This window comes from Berghia stephanieae, chromosome 5 (assembly GCF_034508935.2).
Source record: "Berghia stephanieae isolate SIO BIC M18660-M18661 chromosome 5, UCSD_Bste_1.3, whole genome shotgun sequence".
Classification (NCBI taxonomy): domain Eukaryota; kingdom Metazoa; phylum Mollusca; class Gastropoda; order Nudibranchia; family Aeolidiidae; genus Berghia; species Berghia stephanieae.
The window spans coordinates 8,427,302-8,442,984 of NC_088364.1; the positions used below are offsets into that span (position 1 = coordinate 8,427,302).

The window sequence follows — 15,683 nt, forward strand, 5'->3', positions numbered from 1 at the left end:
ACGGAATGGCCTATTGCAAATTCCTCCAAAGTTACGAAATGTGAGTCGTATATTTTGCATGAGGGATTATATTTTTAAGTGACATTACGAATTTTGAATACCGATAGTGATAGACCAAACAGTTTTCTCACAATGACGAATTCCTTTGATCTTTTCATCGTTTGCAATTGCAATAAATATGACTCAAACTTTAAAATGTTTATAGATAGTATGCGCTTGTCGAAGAAGCTAATAACATTGCCATCCGGAAGTATAACGGACCAACACACACAACTGTGTGTATCCATGAACGTTTATAGTCGGGTTAATACAGTTCAGTGAGCATTACTCATAAACGCGGATGGCAAAAAAAAAAAAAAAAAAAACAATAACAAAGACCTGAGTGACGTCAACTTCCAATTCACAACGGGAAGCCGGCATTCAAATATTAAATTAACAATTGATTATGTCAAGTGTGTACAAAGTGTACATTTCGCTGTGTCATTTTGAACTCAAGATGGCAATAATAGTGAGTAGTGCACATGAATCTCGGGGAAATGGAAACCCCTGAAGCTTATGGGCGAGTTTAGCGATCGTTATCACAACAGAATTCATAATAGATAGTTCGAAGATGACGTCACTCAGGTCTTTGTTATTGTTTTTTGCCATCCGCGTTTATGAGTAATGCTCACTGAACTGTATTAACCTGACTATAAACGTTCATGGATACACACAGTTTTGTGTGTTGGTCCGTTATACTTCCGGATGGCAATGTTGTGAGCTTCTTAGCCAAGCGCATACTATCTATTGTAAAACATCAAAATGTTCACTCGTCCCTCGTGTTTTGTGTGGGTTTTTTTTTTTTTTTGGGTGTGTGTTTTGTGTTTTTTTTTTTTTTTTTTTTTTTGGGGGGGGGGGGGGGGGGCTATATACCGTAAAGAATAAAAATTCTAAAGGATGATACTGTAACCGAAGTATATAAAAAATCGGCTTAATGTCACTAACAATACTCTTCAACAGTCGTCACGTCACTTCCTTCCTAAAGACGCATGGTAACTTAGTAACACTGGCTTTAAACTATAGGAACAATGGCGGACGCCCGTATAAAATACCTCCCAGGCGAGCATAAAAGTGTATCCAGAGGGGAAAAAACCCCATAAATTTGATCATGTTTTGACTTTTACACATTCTGATTCTGATCTGATTACAAGGCATATGAAAAGTTCTAGCCAGCATGAAGAATAAAAAGTAATGATTTTCTTTGTTTAGAACCAAGATGGCCGCCGTTGCCGGGCGGCGTGACATCAAACTACTGAATCCAATTCCCGTGTTCGAGCCAATTATCATTAAATTCCATCAGAAGGTTGTGAAGATACCGTCGTCAACGCGTGCTGAGCACGATTAACGTGGATGTTAAGGCTCTATATATAGAACGAAGATGACGTCACTCAAGCCTTTGTTATTGTATTTTGCCATCCGCGTTTGTGAGTGATTCTCACTAAACTGTATTATCCAGACTATAAAAGTTCATGGTTACACACAGTTTTGTGTGTTGGTCCGTTATACTTCCGGATGGCATTGTTGTGAACTTCTTAGCCAAGCGCATACTATCTATATATTTTCATTATATATATAGTATGCAGATGACGTCACTCAGGCCTTTGTTATTGTTTTTGCCATCCGCGTTTGTGAGTTGTTCTCACTAAACTGTATTTACCAGACTATAAAAGTTCATGGTTACACAGAGTTTATGTGTTGGTCCGTTATACTTCCGGATGGCAATGTTGTGAACTCCTTGGCCAAGCGCATTCTATCTATACTATTTACTAAATTCACACGGGTCGTGGAACGGACTATAGTAACCAGACTTGATAATATGCGTTTAGTTTTTTAAAAACTCATAACATACGATAGTCGGATATGTGCCAATCTGTCCCCGCAGTTTTTTGCCATTTCAAACGCCAAAATTTGCCATAAACAATGGTAAAATTTGCCATCCAAATAGCAAAAGTTGCCACTAGTTTTACAAAAATCAAACAATTAAAACGGTAAAAAAAATTGACACAAATAGGGCATTTTGTAGAATATTGAAGTCACAACATGTCAACATGAATTTATTTACATTTTTAATGGTTTGAAATAAAATAATAATAATAATAATAATAATAATAATAATAATAATAATAATAATAATAATAATAATAATAATAATAATAATAATAATAATAATAATAATAATAATAATAATAATAATAATAGCCATAGTAAGTAAGTAAAAAAAAGAAGGAAGTAATCAAAATATTTTATTAACTATTTAGCTTCTTAAAATTTGGGAAATCAAAGTGAACAATCGCATAAAAAATTCAAAATTTGAAAAACTAATTAAGGAGAGGAAAAAAATAACTATTCACAAGGAAAGAGAAACAAAATCCATTTTCCAATGGGGGAACATTAAATTTGTATTCTCTACTTACTATCCAATTTTGAGCATTATTATTATTGCTTTATATTTCAATATGGGCCTAATGGGTTTTTGAATGAGAAACATGGAAAAAATCAATCATGAAAAATCATAATCATATGAAAACTTGTGGCTAAAAATGAAATTGCATTTCATGAAAAATATTTTAATACAACACATTTTGTTTACATAAATGATAAATGTGATAATTTTCTTATGAAACGAATTAAGCTTTGAAAAGTAGAATTTTGAATGCAATAAAATAAAAATAGGAATTTCCTCATGAAATATCAAATCGTTTGTCAGTTAGTTATCATTAATTGTCTCGATTGTAGATTCTTGTTGTTTTTGTTTTGTTTTTAAGGGTTTTACAGTACAGCGCTTGCAACACATTAAGGTCATATCAGCGCCAGTAAAAAGGAAGAAAATGGGATAGTAAAAGTTCTAGAATTACAATTAAAGCACCCAAGAAAAGGGAAGACAAAGAGGAATTGGTTCAAATAAGAAACAGGTGTAGATTCCAAAAGCACTCTATCAAAGTACTTAGTTTGAGATCACGAAAAGTCTCATCCAGACACAAGCACAGGTCCCCGCTAAGAGGAACACACTCAAATGTTTTACAAATCATATATAATATAAAGAAAGCATAATACAGTGCATAACAGATGATTTACAATGAAAAAAATATCTCCTAAAACTAACTATACATTCGACTGTTTCCCTCTCAGCCAGGGGATCTGGCCAGGACCAGGACAAAACCAAGTAATCTCATTCCAAGACAAAGACAGAAAGCATGTTGGAAAACAGATATAGGGGGATAGAAGACATAATATGTACCTCCCTGCCCACTATGGATTGTAGATTCTTGAAACCCGATAATTCTATCTTCTGTAGTAGTTATAGACAATCATAATAAATAATAATTTATAACTTACTTAACAAGTAGATAATCATTCAGAGAAATCATGTTATAAGAAACAAAAGTGTTTGCAGCATAAAAGGATATAAATTTAAAGTACATTTTAAATTATTATCTTAGATTATAAATATTAACCTTTTACTATATAAAAACCCCCAAAATCATATGAATACCATTTTGATAAAAACCTTGCCTGGAGGCTAGGCCTGGACATATTTGTCCGTTATTTCGTGCCAATTTTGGATGCTAGACATCACAGAGCATTTTTCAGGATGAATATTCATTTACCATGTGTTTGACCATGGTATCAGTGAGTCTAAATGCATCGTTATGATCTTCCATAATAGTAATAGACTGCTGAGCGCAATATACGATATTAAAATATTTTAATTTTATAAAAATACACATAGAACTGGTTTAGGTTCCTCTTGGGCGAAAGATTTTCAACCCTGTTCTATTGGCTGAGCCCCTAAAACTCGCCGCCTTCACTTCGACATGTTGATACAGCCCTGAGTTGACTTGTCCACATATTTTTCAGTCCTTGTATTATTATTATATCCCTGAAGGCTCCTTGTAGATTCCTACTACACCCTATAAACGTCTGCCACGTTCTGTACACCTCGTTATCAGCCAAGGTCTCCAACTTGCTGCCTGGCGTGAACATTTGTTTTGGGCTGCCCCATCGACCACGGAGTTTGTTTTTAAGGGTTTTACGGCGCTTGCAACACATTTAGGTTATATCAGCGCCAGTGAAGAAAATGGGATAGTAAAAAGTTCTAGAATTACAATTAAAGCACCCAAGAGAAAGTAAGACAAGCAAAAGGAGAACTGGTAACAAATAAGGATCAGATGTAGATTCCAATATACCACCAATGTACTTAGTTTGAGATTGAGATCACCTATGTCTCATCCGGACACAAGCACAAAATCCAACAAGGAGGAATACACTCAAATGCTTACATTATAAATTCAAAACAACAAATATAACTAATAATAATACATAACAAAGAGATGATTTACAATGAAAAAAATATCATCTACCAAAAAAATAACTATGCAATTGACTGTTTCCCTCCCAGCTAGGACTCTGGCCAGGGCCAGAACAAAACCAAGTAATCTCATTCCAAGACAAAGACAGAAAGCATGTTGGAAACTGATATAAGGGGATAGAAGACACAGTATGTACCCCCCTGCCCACTATGGGAGGTCAGGAACTCCACCCCACGGAGTGAGGAGGATACTGGAAAGGACACATACGCCTACACATACGTATCTCTAAATCACCCAGGACCTGTCATCTGCATTTTTTGCCAAATTGGGACCTAAAATTTGCCAAAAAAAACCCCACAAAGTTTGCCAAGAAATTTGCCAAAAAGACCAAAATTTGCCGAGGAGAACTAAGCGTTTCAGTAAAATTAACACGCGATACAGAAAAAATTATAAAAGACAATTTATTACATTTAAGGAGGCTACATTTATCAATTTACAAAATAGCGTTGTTACAAAGATTTTAAAGGATCATTATCCGTAGAGAGTAGCTTCCCTTGGTTTGGGCCCAGGCAAAGCTGCAACATTTCTCAAGTTTCGCTCCTTTTTTTTTTTCGTTATTTTGTTTTCGCTTCTTTTTTTCCCCAAAATTTGCCACGTGATTTGCCAATTTTCCCAAAATTTGCCACGATTTGCCAATTTTGGGAAATTTGCCAAAATTTGCGGATCGCCCTGATATTTGGGGCCGCAAAAAATGCAGATGACAGCCCAGGACAAAGTACCTCTAAATCACCCAGGACAAAGTATCTCTAAATCACCTAGGACAAAGTATCTCTAAATCACCCAGGACAAAGTATCTCTGAATCACCCAGGACAAAGTATCTCTAAATCACCCAGGACAAAGTACCTCGGTCTAAATCACCCAGGACAAAGTATCTCTAAATAAATCACCCAGGACAAAGTACATCTCTAAATCACCCAGGACAAAGATAAGAACCTCAACAACACCAAGATCATTGCATATAATATAACCACAGGGGCCATGATGACAAAACCCTTTTAATTCTCTCTTTTTTTTTTTGGTACATATTTGATCGTTTATTTCTATTTACATAAAATCTCAAAAAAACACATTTTGTTCTTAGCATTAATCGTTGATAATAAGAGTCTTCTTTTTTTGGGGTGAGATCAGAATTTAAGAAATTAAGGAGCAGGCACCGGTGTAAGATAAAGAACTGAAAAAGTGTGTATGAAAGGTGCCAGAAAAAGCAAGAAAGAAAAATACAAGAAAAAAAAAAACATCCCAAAAAATCAGTCGACCACGATTGGGGATCGAGGCTCAGACCTTCTGATTACCAGTCAGACGTGCTACCTACCATTATACATGTCTGACCGGTAATCAGAAGGTCTGAGGTTCAATCCCCAGTCCAAGTAGACTGATTTTTTTGGGATGTTTGTTTTTTTCTCTATTGTACTGATTTAGCGACAAGTATTGCATTATGGGATACACCTTGTGTGATCAATGATGTCGCAGATTCCCCCATGAAGTTTTCTTATTGTTCTTTTTTCCTGGAGACGACTTATCTTGTTCTTTACAAACTCAAGGCTGAGATTGTGCAACATTAGCGAATGACTCTAATATGAGTACATATGCTTTTCCACAAATACAAAAACAAAAATATATAAAAGCGCAATATGCACTAAACATGCTCAAAGCACTTTACAAAGGGTCCCTGACCCACACCAACATGTAACATAAATAAATGAGACATGACGCCTGTTAGGCGATAATACAATTTTTTTCCGAAAGAGACAACACTGTTAACGGCATAACACTCATTTTACACCTGATTACGGTGAGAGAATGTGAGTAAAGAGTCTTTTCCAAGGACTCATCTATGCGCCAAGCGAGGCTCAAACCCAAAATCCTCCTATCTGAAAGCGAGTGTTTGTTTTGTTTTTTGTTTTTAAGTGTTTTACGGCGCTTGCAACACACTTAGGTTATATCAGCGCCAGTAAAAAGGAAGAAAATGGGATAGTAAAAAGTTATAGAATTACAATTAAAGCACCCAAGAAAAAGTAAGACAAAGGGGAACTGGGAACAAATAGGGATCAGATGTAGATTCCAAGAGCATACCACCAATGTACTTAGTTTGAGATCACCTAAAAGTCTCATCCAGACACAAGCACAGGTCCCAACTAAGAGGAATACACTCAAATGTTTACCAATCATATAATATAATTTGTAAACTAAACATAATACAATGCATAACTGAGAGATGATTTACAAGAAAAAAAAATATCATCTCCCAAAACTATAACTATAAATTCGACTGTTTCCCTCCCAGCCAAGGAGCTCCGGCAAGGATCAGGACAAAACCAAGTAAGGGGCCGTTCACAAACCATGTGGACAGTGAGGGGGGGAGGGGGGTGTGCTAAATGTCCACACCTGGTCCATAGGGGAGGGGGAGGGGGTCAGTAGGTTGTCCATGTGGACAAAGTTATTTAACATTAAATAAAAAAAAAGAAAAAGGAAAAGAACCATCAACAATTTTGTTTGGCACCATATAATTTAATTTGGCCCCTTTTGGAATATATTATGGCCTCAAAATTGTTTACTGCTGTAGACTACCATACAACTTAGCAGTACAATTAGCAGTTAGTACCATTGGAGTGCATTGATTTTGTTGAGAGGCTTTGTTTTCTAAACAGATCAACAATCATCATGAACAATCAGATCAACAATCATCATGAACAATCAGATCAACAATCATCATGAACAATCAGAAAAAGGCCGGAAAAACAGAACTTTACAGGTCATTTTTAGAAGCTTATCAAAATGCCTTTCCAGCCATGTCAAAGGCATCTCTCTTTAATAAGGCACAGCTTGAATGGAATCAAAAGAAACATGATGAGCAACAAGTGAAAGAGAAGATGCAAGAACTAAAATCTTTGGCGGCTAACCATCACTCTAGGTCCTTGGCAATGTGGTCTGGCTTTTTCCAAAAAAGTAAGCAATTTTTTTACAGTTCCAGATTTAATTAGATCTGATACAGGCACAGTAGCTCAGTCGGTAGAATGTCTGACTACCACGCAGGTGGTCTCCACCCAATCTGAATCTGAGTGTATACTGACACTGGGCTTTGAGCAGTGCAAAGTTGATCCCTTGGGAAAGGATATTTACACACATTTCTCACCCCACTAAGGTGTAGAACCGAGTACCAGACCGTTTCAGCGTTGTGTCTGTCTCCAAAATATTGTATGTGTAATAGCGTCTCGTAGGCGTATTGTGCTATCTGTTTAACCCACGAACTGGAAGGTTAATGATTGATCTACATTATGGTTCTTGTATTTTCCTATTATGTTCATTCTATCACCCATTTCTCGGGGGTCAAAGTGATTCCAGCCATACAAAAATTTGATATGGTCATAAAGGTCAAGGTCAGAGACTGACCACCGGCCATTTTATTACTTGGCAAATGAAGTCAACTTGATCACTGCCCATGTCCCTGTTGGAAAATGTATACTTATGATGACATAAGATTTGAAACAAGAGTGTTTTTAACTCAATTGTGATGTGTGTCAAAACACACAAAATAAGCTCCACAGTACAGCCAAAAAAGCAACACAGTTCGTGGGTTAATGTTGCTGTTGGTCTGGGACCTCTTGAGATCTTGTGGATATTGCACTATATAAATCTCACGTTTTTTATATATATGAGTATATGCTTACATGATTATAACATTGAGCTATTTCATTTTCATTTTCAATTTTACTCTTTTCATTTCAGAATCATCCAAAACAGAAGTCTCAACTTCCAATGCAATAACCTCAGGCGAAGTTTCAACATCAACCTGTAGTGAGAACGACTCTACAACAACCTGAATCAGCAATTGGTAGAAATGATAATGACAAGGACAATAATACTGGTACTAATACTAATGAAGAAAAAGTGAAAAGACCTGCACAGGAAAGAGAAGAAAAGAAAATAAAGGAATGCCAAGCTTTTATAACTTACTTGACCTCCAAAGCAAGCAGATCTGATGAGGCGAAGTCATTGAGTGAGGCCAGAAAAAAATTATCAGAAAGCCAGAAGTCATTGCAGAGACTGAGAAACAAAGCATTGAGCGAGCAAAAAAGTAGGAAAAATCTTAAAAGAAAACTATCAGAACTAAAAGAAAAGTATCCAGAAGAGAACATGAATTCTTTTGCGCGGGCATCAGCTGGTCGTCCGTCATACAATGAAATGAATCCAGATTTTATGGAAGACTTAAAAGACATAGCAATTGTAGGAGCGGCTGCTCATGAAAGGAGGAGGACAGAAAAAAATTAGGACTTGCAAAACCCTAGATGATTTAACAGCAGCTCTCAAAGATATGGGTTATAATCTAAATAGAACCACCACTTATTACCGTCTTCTACCATCAAACATTAGAACAACCGATGGTAAAAGGCATGTTACAACTGTGCCTGTGAAATTGATAAGAGCTACTAACAACAAAAGAAAGGAGCATGTAGACAGAGATTTTTGCTTTGCAAACTTTAACTACATTGAAGAGATTTGTAGCCTTTTTGGCAGTGAGACAGTATGTGTCTTAAGCATTGACGACAAAGCACGAGTGCCACTTGGGCTGACAGCAGCAAAGACCCAATCCCCTATGCTCATGCATATGGAATATAAAGTTAGATAGCCTGATCATGACTTTGTTGTTGCTGGTAGTCACAAGCTAATTCCCAGCGTTTATGCAGTCTGCAAAATTACAGACCGTGGGCTAAGTTATTCTGGACCAACATATGTTGCTGTCAGAAGTGCAAAGCATGATAAAAGCTCGGCAGCATCTCATGATAATGACATTGAATACATCCTTAAACACGATGATTTATCCAAGGATCTCTGTTACAACAAGTGTGTCAAACCCATTATGATTCTCTCAACAGATGGGGGACCTGATGAAAATCCGAGATTTCCAAAAACTGTGGCCAGAGCAATAAATAGATTTAAATGTCATAATTTGGATATTTTTATTGCTTTGACTCATGCTCCGGGACTTTCAGCTTACAATCGGGTTGAGCGGAGGATGGCAACCCTTTCCAAACAGATGTCAGGTGTCATTCTTCCACACAATACATTTGGAAGTCATCTAGACAGTCAGGGTAAAACAATTGACCCCCTTCTTGAACAAAAAAAACTTCAGAGCAGCGGGAGAGGTTCTTGCATCTCTCTGGAATGAGCTTAGAATAGACGATGAGATTGTAAATGCACAATTTATAGACCCCATTCAAATTGACTCTGATGAAAATGAAAATGTTTCTTCATGCAATTATCTCTGGGAGGCAAAACATGTAAGGCAGTCTCAATATTTCTTACAAATCATCAAATGCAATGACTTAACATGTTGTGGTGAATTCCGTAGCAACTGGCGGTTGGTTTTTCCTGATAGGTTTATCCCTGGACCAACTCCTATTGCCAAATCAAGCAAAGGTCCAGTGATACCAGAGACTCCAGTTGGACATCAGTACATGTCTCTAATGCAAAGACTTGCTCTGTCCCTCCCAATTCCTGGTGTGAGTGCGAGTAAACAAAGAGATGCTCAGTATGACAAATTTTGTCCAAAAGTGATGGATGAGGTAGACGCACGAACATGTCCAGAGTGTTCTTTGTATTTTCCTTCTGTAGCTTCTATGTGAAGGCACAAGAAAGGCGTGCATCAGAAATGTGGGCTAATCGACAATGAAGTCCCACATTTATCCGATGAACATTCTTTGCAGGAAGGTGGTGAAGAAGAGATTGAAATAAGTCCCTTCATAGAGAGGGATTCTAATGCAATGCCTGTCTACAGAAACATTTTTGAAGCCATGAGGTGTCCTTGGACTGATGACTTTTAAACTTATATTTTGTACTTTAAATGTGCATAAATCAAATGTGCATTCAGATTTTTTTAAATCATGTGTTTATTTTAACCATTGAATTTTGAGTCTAATCCAGTCCAAAATGCATTACAATAGGTGAAATATTAAGAAAAATAATTATATGTGTATTGCATTTTTATGTTTCAAATGTTCTCAGAATTATTCAGTTGAAAAGTTCAATAAAGTTTTGTGTGTTCAAATGGTATTTGAAATATTTATCTTGAAATTGTACTAGGTACTATTTCTATTAAACGCCTTAAGTTGTACATTGTGGCCCTTTAAGTTCAAGTTGCCTCCATATATAATTAATAATAGTTATTATTTTATTATAGGCAATGCTCTTGTGAGAAGAGATTTTTCTTTGACTTTGATATAAAAAAAGGATTGAATTGAAGGCTTTTTTTTTTGTGGATAACAATTTAAAGTTTTTCCCTTAATTCTGAATAATATTATGCACACTAGATTAAGGCTATATATACACATTATTTATATACATAGAACGCAACCTGAACTTAAAAGGCCACAATTTGCAACTTTATGCGTTGTGAGTCTAATTTGTACCATGGACGTCCACAGTGGGGGGGGGTATGTTATTTGTCCACGTCTGTCCACAGGGGGGGTGTCTAAATATGGTGAAAGTGTCCACATGGTTTGTGAACGGCCCCTAATCTCATTCCACGACAAAGACAGGAAACAATTGGAAAACGGGTATAGGGGATAGAAGACATAGCATGTACCTCCCTGCCCACTATGGGAGGTCAGGATCCCCACCCAGAAAGCGAGTGTCATACCACAAGACCACATAGCCACAAAGACATAGCTTTTCTCCAGAATGGACTCTGGAGTGTCTCAGCAAGTCTGAACTATGAGTAATGTTTTTTTGTTTTTAAGGGTTTTACGACGCCTGCAACACATTAAGGTCATATCTGCGTCAGTAAGAAAGAAGAAAATGGGATAGTAAAAAGTTCTAGAATTACAATTAAAGCATCCAAGAATAAGGCAGACAAAGGGGAATTGGTTCAAATATGGAACAGATGTAAATTCCAAGAGCACACTATCAGTGTGCTTAGTTTGAGATCACCTAAAAGTCTCATCCAGACACCAGCACAGGTCCCCACTAAGAGAAATACACTCAAATGTTTATAAATCATATATAATACATAAACAAAACATAATACAGTGAATAACAGAGAGATGAGTTACAAGAAAAAAAATATCATCTCCCAAAACTAACATTTGACTGTTTCCCTCCCAACCAGAGTATCCGACCAGGGCCAGGACAAAACCAAGTAATCTCATTCCAAGACAAAGACAGAAAGCATGTTGGAAAACAGACATAGGGGGATAGAAGACACAGCATGTACCTCGTTGCCCACTGTGGGAGGTCAGGAACCCCACCCAGGATCTATGAGTAAATGCTTCCCCACAAGTAAGACATTAATATGGCTTTTCTCCAAATTGGATCCTCGAACGTTCACGCAACTTTGAACTTTCAAGAAATGCTTTTCCACATGTAGACATTGATGTGGCTTTTCCACAGTATGTGCATTTGAGTGTTTCAACAAGTTGAAATTTGTAGAAAACGATTTTCCATGAGTTTGACACTCATCTGGCTTTTCTTTGACATGTGTTCTTGAGTCTTCATGCACGCGTAAATTTTGAGCAAATGCTTTTCCACAAGTAAGACATTGAAATGGCTTTTAATAATAATAATAATAATAATAATAATAATAATAATAATAATAATAATAATAATAATAATAATATATACTTTCATATATTCACATATTCATTTTTAAAAAAATGGAAATTCGTTTACAGACGTGACATGCATAAAAATGTATAAACACAAAGTTGAGAATCTATGGTGACAATGTTTACATAATATATATATATATATATATATATATATATATATATATATATATATATATATATATATATATATATATATATATATATATATATATACATGCAATTGTACAAACATGTAATAATATATACAACCAAGAACCAATAGCAAAACCTTATTTAATAAATTGAGATAGGCCATAGCTCTGGCCTTTATACCGAACTTGTGAATGTATATTTAAAAGAGAGCATTTAATTTAAATCACAGTTGGGCGTTAAAAATTAGAACACCATGTGGCAAAAATGAATTAATTAAGGTGACGTGTTGTCTTTGTTTTTATAGATATGAGGCGACGGCTCCTCATGGAGAACTTAACATATTTGCGAAGGGGGTGATCACCATCCTTCATAACTTTCTCTATTTTACTTAGACAAAATCTCTTGAACAGTTCTTCCACATTGGAAATTGGGTGAGTATAACTCCTGGCTTTATCAATTATCCGATCAATTTTCTTAATGTCGCAAATACTGGCATTACCACACCATGCTGTAATACAAAAAGTAATAACATCTCCAAAACGGATCTAAAAAAAAGGGTGCATAATGTTTTGTCTATGTCAAAGTCTGAAAGTTTCCGAATAAAATACATTCCTATGTTCAATTTAGAGATAACGGCATCGGTTTGTAAATGCCACTGCAATTTATAGTCAATTAAAATACCCAAATATTTGTAAACCGAAACTTGCTCATCAGCTTGATTTTTAATTTTGAGTGGAGTGATGGAATTTATGTTCTTCCTAAAATCAAAAAGCATTTCTTTGGTTTTTCCTACATTTAATTTCAGGGAGTTATCTTCACACCGACCAACAAATCTGTCGATCTCAGATCTTTATGCCGTTTCATCATCTTTAAATATTAACCCTGGAAGGGCAGTGTCGTCAACAAATTTCAGAATTGGGACCAAGTCACTTGTACAGTCATTTGTGTATACCGTAAAGAGGTGAGGAGAGAGAACACACCCTTGAGGTTAAGAATGGGTTCTTAACTGTTCACACGAGTCTGATCTGCAAGCAAAGGCTTTTCCACAAGAAAAACAATGCCTTTTCTCTATAAACTCTGCACTGACCATGCAATATTACTTTTCAGTAAGTAAGACATTCATAATATGGCTTTTGTCAAGACTAGGATTGTGAAATATGCCTTTTTGAGTGTCTACTTAAGTATGCACTTTGAGTGAATGTTTTCCCACAAAAATGACATTGATATGGCTTTTCTCCAGAATGGATTTTTGAGTGTATCTGCAAGACCGATATGTCAGAAAATGATTTTCCACAAGTAGGACATGGGTGTGGCTTTTCTCCAGAATGGACGATTGAGTGTCGATGCAAGGTTGAACTTTGAGTAAATGCTTTTCCACAAGTAAGACATTTATATCGCTTTTCCCCAGAATGGATTCTTGAGTGTTCATTCAAGTTTGAACTGAAAACAAATGCTTTTCCACAAGTAAGGCATTGATATGGCTTTTCTCCAGAATGGACTTTTGAGTGGCTCTGCAAGTTTGTACTGCAAGAAAACACTTTTCCACAAGTAAGACAAGTATATGGCTTTTCTCCAGAATGAACTTTTGAGTGTCTGTGCAAGCTTGAAGGATTAGTAAATGTTTTACCACAAGTAAAACACTGATATGGATTTTCTTCAGAATGGAGTCTTGAGTGATATTGTAAGGCTGATCTTTGCGCAAATGCTTTTCCACAAGTAAGGCATTGATATGGCTTTTCTCCAGAATGGGTTCTTGAGTGTTCATGCAAGTGTGAAATTCGAGCAAATACTTTTCCACAAGTATGACATTGAAATGGCTTTTTTCCAGAACGGCTTGTTGAATGTTCACGCAACTTTGAATTTTCAATAAATGGTTTTCCACTTGTAGGCTTTTCCACAGAATGTGTTTTTGAGTGTTTACGCAAGTATGATTTTTGAGAAAATGCTTTACCACAAGTAAGGCATTTATATATCTTTTCTCCAAAATGAATCTTTAAGTGTCTCTGAAAGTTTGAATTGTGATTAAATGCTTTACCACAAGTAAAACATTGATATGGCTTTTCTCCAGAATGTATAATTGAATGATCATGCAACTTTGAACTGCTAGGAAAAGCTTTTCCACAAGTAAGACATTTATATGGCTTTTCTCCAGAATGGATCATTGAGTGTCGAAGCAAAGTTGAACTATGAGAAAATGCTTTTCCACAATTACGACATTGATAAGGCTTTTCTCCAGAATGGATTCTTGAGTGTTCACACAACTGTGAACTGCGAGGAAATGCTTTTCCACAGGTAAGACATTTATATGGATTTTCTCCAGAATGGATTCTTAAGTGTTGACGCAAAGTTGAAGTATGAGAAAATGCTTTTCCACAAGTAAGACATTGAAAAGGCTTTTCTCCAGAATGGATTCTTGAGTGGGAATTCAAGTGTGAAATGGTAGCAAATTCTTTTCCACAAGTAAGACATTGATTTGACTTGTTTCTAGTATGAGTTAATAAATGTCTCCTCAAAACAAGCTTGTTTTTAAATGCCTTTCCACATGTGGGGCACTCAGTTTCCAAACAACAAATTTTTTGGTCATTTTCTAAGTCTGATTGGATATGTAACTCTTTGGCCTTTTCTCCTTCGTTAATAAATGGAATGGAAGAATTTAATTCAGAGCTACAAAAATGTGAAATTTCACAAGTAAGAATACCATGATGATTTTCTTCTTTTTGAGCTTTGATATTTGATTCTAAATTTGAAGACGAAGAAATATTTTCAAAACAAGAATTGGGCAATTTCTTTTCCTTTTGAAACATTTCCTCTTTTCCATCTGCACCACTTCCATTATCAGGTGTATTCTGGGATGTGGAAGATTGTTCAGAACATGTATCACAATTATCCTTGGCATCATTCTTAGAAATTTCAGGCAATTCAACACAATTGACAGTCGATTGATCAATATTAATTTCTACATGAAAGTCCTCATGGAGTCTCTCATTCAAAGCTTTGTCACAGTCTTCAACATCTACATCTTTGGGCTCTGCAAAATAGGAATCGTTTTAGAGGTAAATTCTATCAGATCTTTTAACAAACTACTAAACAAATCAATTTTTTTAAAAACACAAAAAAGCTAAAAATCCATAACAATAGAAGTAGAAGAAAAGCATGAAAACATTACAGCTCAACAAGTATATAATAAACGTACATATTACAAACCCTTGTCTTTGTTTTTATGTTTGTTTTTAGGTGTTTAACGGCGCTTTCGACACTATTTAGGTCATTTAAGCGCCCGTTTCTGTCTTTCATCAATCTTTTATCGGCCCCGAGGGGCCACAGCTGATCAAAACGTGTACTGTTGTAATAAAATCTTTATAAAATCATAATAGTTACATGTTTGTTAAGTAAAAATATCTATTTACAATTTCTGCAGGAGTTCACATTCCTGCAGATACTTTAAAATTGTAAGCGGATCGACCGACTGGAACAGAGACTTCAAGTCTCTGTTATCATAATGTTGTGACCTTATCTGTTCTAATTCTGTACATTCAA

General features: G+C 35.9%; 1 protein-coding gene across 1 annotated transcript; it reads right to left on the bottom strand.

Annotated features, from left to right (window-relative positions):
• Positions 1 to 12,237: 12,237 nt before the first annotated feature.
• On the bottom strand, positions 12,238 to 15,040 carry LOC144972346 (uncharacterized). Its single transcript, XM_078913442.1, has one exon. It carries the CDS (start codon positions 14,948 to 14,950, stop codon positions 13,289 to 13,291), a length of 1,662 nt encoding a protein of 553 aa, XP_078769568.1. The 5' UTR covers positions 14,951 to 15,040; the 3' UTR covers positions 12,238 to 13,288.
• Positions 15,041 to 15,683: the final 643 nt, after the last annotated feature.

Excerpts from the sequence above, each read along its gene's own strand:
- LOC144972346 (XM_078913442.1), bottom strand. The coding sequence starts at position 14,950 with ATGTTTCAAAAGGAAAAGAAATTGCCCAATTCTTGTTTTGAAAATATT.